This window comes from Theropithecus gelada, chromosome 1 (genome assembly GCF_003255815.1).
Source record: "Theropithecus gelada isolate Dixy chromosome 1, Tgel_1.0, whole genome shotgun sequence".
In the NCBI taxonomy this organism is placed as follows: domain Eukaryota; kingdom Metazoa; phylum Chordata; class Mammalia; order Primates; family Cercopithecidae; genus Theropithecus; species Theropithecus gelada.
In genome coordinates, this window is record NC_037668.1 from 21,410,519 (window position 1) to 21,412,784 (window position 2,266).

The 2,266-nt window shown below is 58.6% G+C and overlaps 1 protein-coding gene across 1 annotated transcript; it reads left to right on the forward strand.

Moving 5' to 3' along the window:
• The first annotated feature begins 525 nt into the window (after window positions 1–525).
• RXFP4 (relaxin family peptide/INSL5 receptor 4) lies at window positions 526–1,747 on the forward strand. The gene has a single exon (XM_025388038.1). It carries the CDS (start codon window positions 541–543, stop codon window positions 1,660–1,662), a length of 1,122 nt encoding a protein of 373 aa, XP_025243823.1. The 5' UTR covers window positions 526–540; the 3' UTR covers window positions 1,663–1,747.
• Window positions 1,748–2,266: the final 519 nt, after the last annotated feature.

The window sequence follows — 2,266 nt, forward strand, 5'->3', positions numbered from 1 at the left end:
GGACTCCGTAGCCTCTGCTATTTCCTCTCTTGGACACCCATGCTGATTCCCTGCCTCTATGCCACCTCCCAGGCCCCTTCCTTTGGGCCTCAAGGGAACACTTTCTGCAGAGGAGGGAGGCCTCTGGACGCTGTTAGGAACAGAGGCAGCTCTAGTTTGGTTCCTGTTATCTCTGGGACAGGGAACCTCCAGCTCTCTCCCTGGGGTGGAGGCTTGGGGCTGCCCTCCATAGTGAGGTAACTCTCCCTTCTCCCCTCCCTCTCTGCCATTTAGAGTCCCTCTTACAGGCAGGCGCATGCGCATATGCCCAGGCTCTGCCTCGCCCTGCCCCACCCACCACCAATCTTGACCAACAGGGAGGTGGTGGGTTGTCCTTTCCACACCCCTCCCTCTGAGGTGTGGGCGTGGGCCAGGGCTCACCAGAGGCCCCAGAGGACTTAGTTCTAGAGCCTTCTGCCTAGAGCCTTCAGTGGCCTCTGCCAGTCTGGCAGATACTTGCAGACCTCTCTTCTCAGCGCCACCAATCTCTGATGCCCTGCGATGCCCACACTCAATACTTCTGCCTCTCCACCCACGTTCTGGGCCAATGCCTCCGGAGGCAGTGTGCTGAGTGCTGATGATGCTCCGATGCCTGTCAAATTCCTAGCCCTGAGGCTCATGGTTGCCCTGGCCTATGGGCTTGTGGGGGCCGTTGGCTTGCTGGGAAATTTGGCGGTGCTGTGGGTACTGAGTAACTGTGCCCGGAGAGCCCCTGGCCCACCTTCAGACACCTTCGTCTTCAACCTGGCTCTGGCGGACCTGGGACTGGCACTCACTCTCCCCTTTTGGGCAGCTGAGTCGGCACTGGACTTTCACTGGCCCTTCGGAGGTGCCCTCTGCAAGATGGTTCTGACGGCCACTGTCCTCAACGTCTATGCCAGCATCTTCCTCATCACAGCGCTGAGCGTTGCTCGCTACTGGGTGGTGGCCATGGCTGCGGGGCCAGGCACCCACCTCTCACTCTTCTGGGCCCGAATAGCCACTCTAGCAGTGTGGGTGGCGGCTGCCCTGGTGACGGTGCCCACAGCTGTCTTCGGGGTGGAGGGTGAGGTGTGTGGTGTGCGCCTTTGCCTACTGCGTTTCCCCAGCAGGTACTGGCTGGGGGCCTACCAGCTGCAGAGGGTGGTGCTGGCTTTCATGGTGCCCTTGGGCGTCATCACCACCAGCTACCTGCTGCTGCTGGCCTTCCTGCAGCAGCGGCAACGGCGGCAGCAGGACAGCAGGGTCGTGGCCCGCTCTGTCCGCATCCTGGTGGCTTCCTTCTTCCTCTGCTGGTTTCCCAACCATGTGGTCACTCTCTGGGGTGTCCTGGTGAAGTTTGACCTAGTGCCCTGGAACAGTACTTTCTATACTATCCAGACGTATGTCTTCCCTGTCACTACTTGCTTGGCACACAGCAATAGCTGCCTCAACCCTGTGCTGTACTGTCTCCTGAGGCGGGAGCCCCGGCAGGCTCTGGCAGACACCTTCAGGGATCTGCGGTCGAGGCTGTGGCCCCAGGGCGGAGGCTGGGTGCAACAGGTGGCCCTAAAGCAGGTAGGCAGGCGGTGGGTCGCGAGCAACCCCCCGGAGAGCCGCCCTTCTACCCTGCTCACCAACCTGGACAGAGGGACACCCGGGTAAAGGGCGCAAGCTGAACACGCTCCTCTTTCTGAGATCCACCAAGTGTAGGATCGTCGAGTCCTGGGGAGAAGCTGCCCTCTCTGCCAGGCTGCAGCGCCCGCAGGGAAAAGTCTGATCTTTGATCCCCAACTCTGGGTGTGGTGAATGGGGGAGGCGGGGGCCCAGATCAGAGCTGGGTGTGACAAAGCTTTAAGTCTTTATTTGGAGATGGGAAAGAAGAGGATCTGAGAATAAACCTCTGGATTATCCACAAATTGTCTTGACCTTTTATCCCAGTTCCACCTCCAGTGCAGTATGGAACAAAAGGATTTGTTGCTCCATTTCTGCCTTCTGCAAAAATATCTAGAAACACTTCCCTAAGGCTTCTAGGCTAATGAATCAGAGGTCAGTGCCCCTGTCCCTCTGTACCCACTCCCCACCTCAAAACAGGGTATCCCTTGTCTTTCTCCAGGATCAAGGCCAAAAATGTCTGCGTCCCCTGTCCCCACTTTACCATCTCAGTGGTGACCACAGAAACTTGCTGCCCACAGAGACCTCAGCTGCAAAAGCTGTAGTTCCCCTGAAGGGATGCCAGGTGTGGGGTACTGCTGGAATTCCCAGCACC

Excerpts from the sequence above, each read along its gene's own strand:
- RXFP4 (XM_025388038.1), top strand. The coding sequence starts at position 541 with ATGCCCACACTCAATACTTCTGCCTCTCCACCCACGTTCTGGGCCAAT.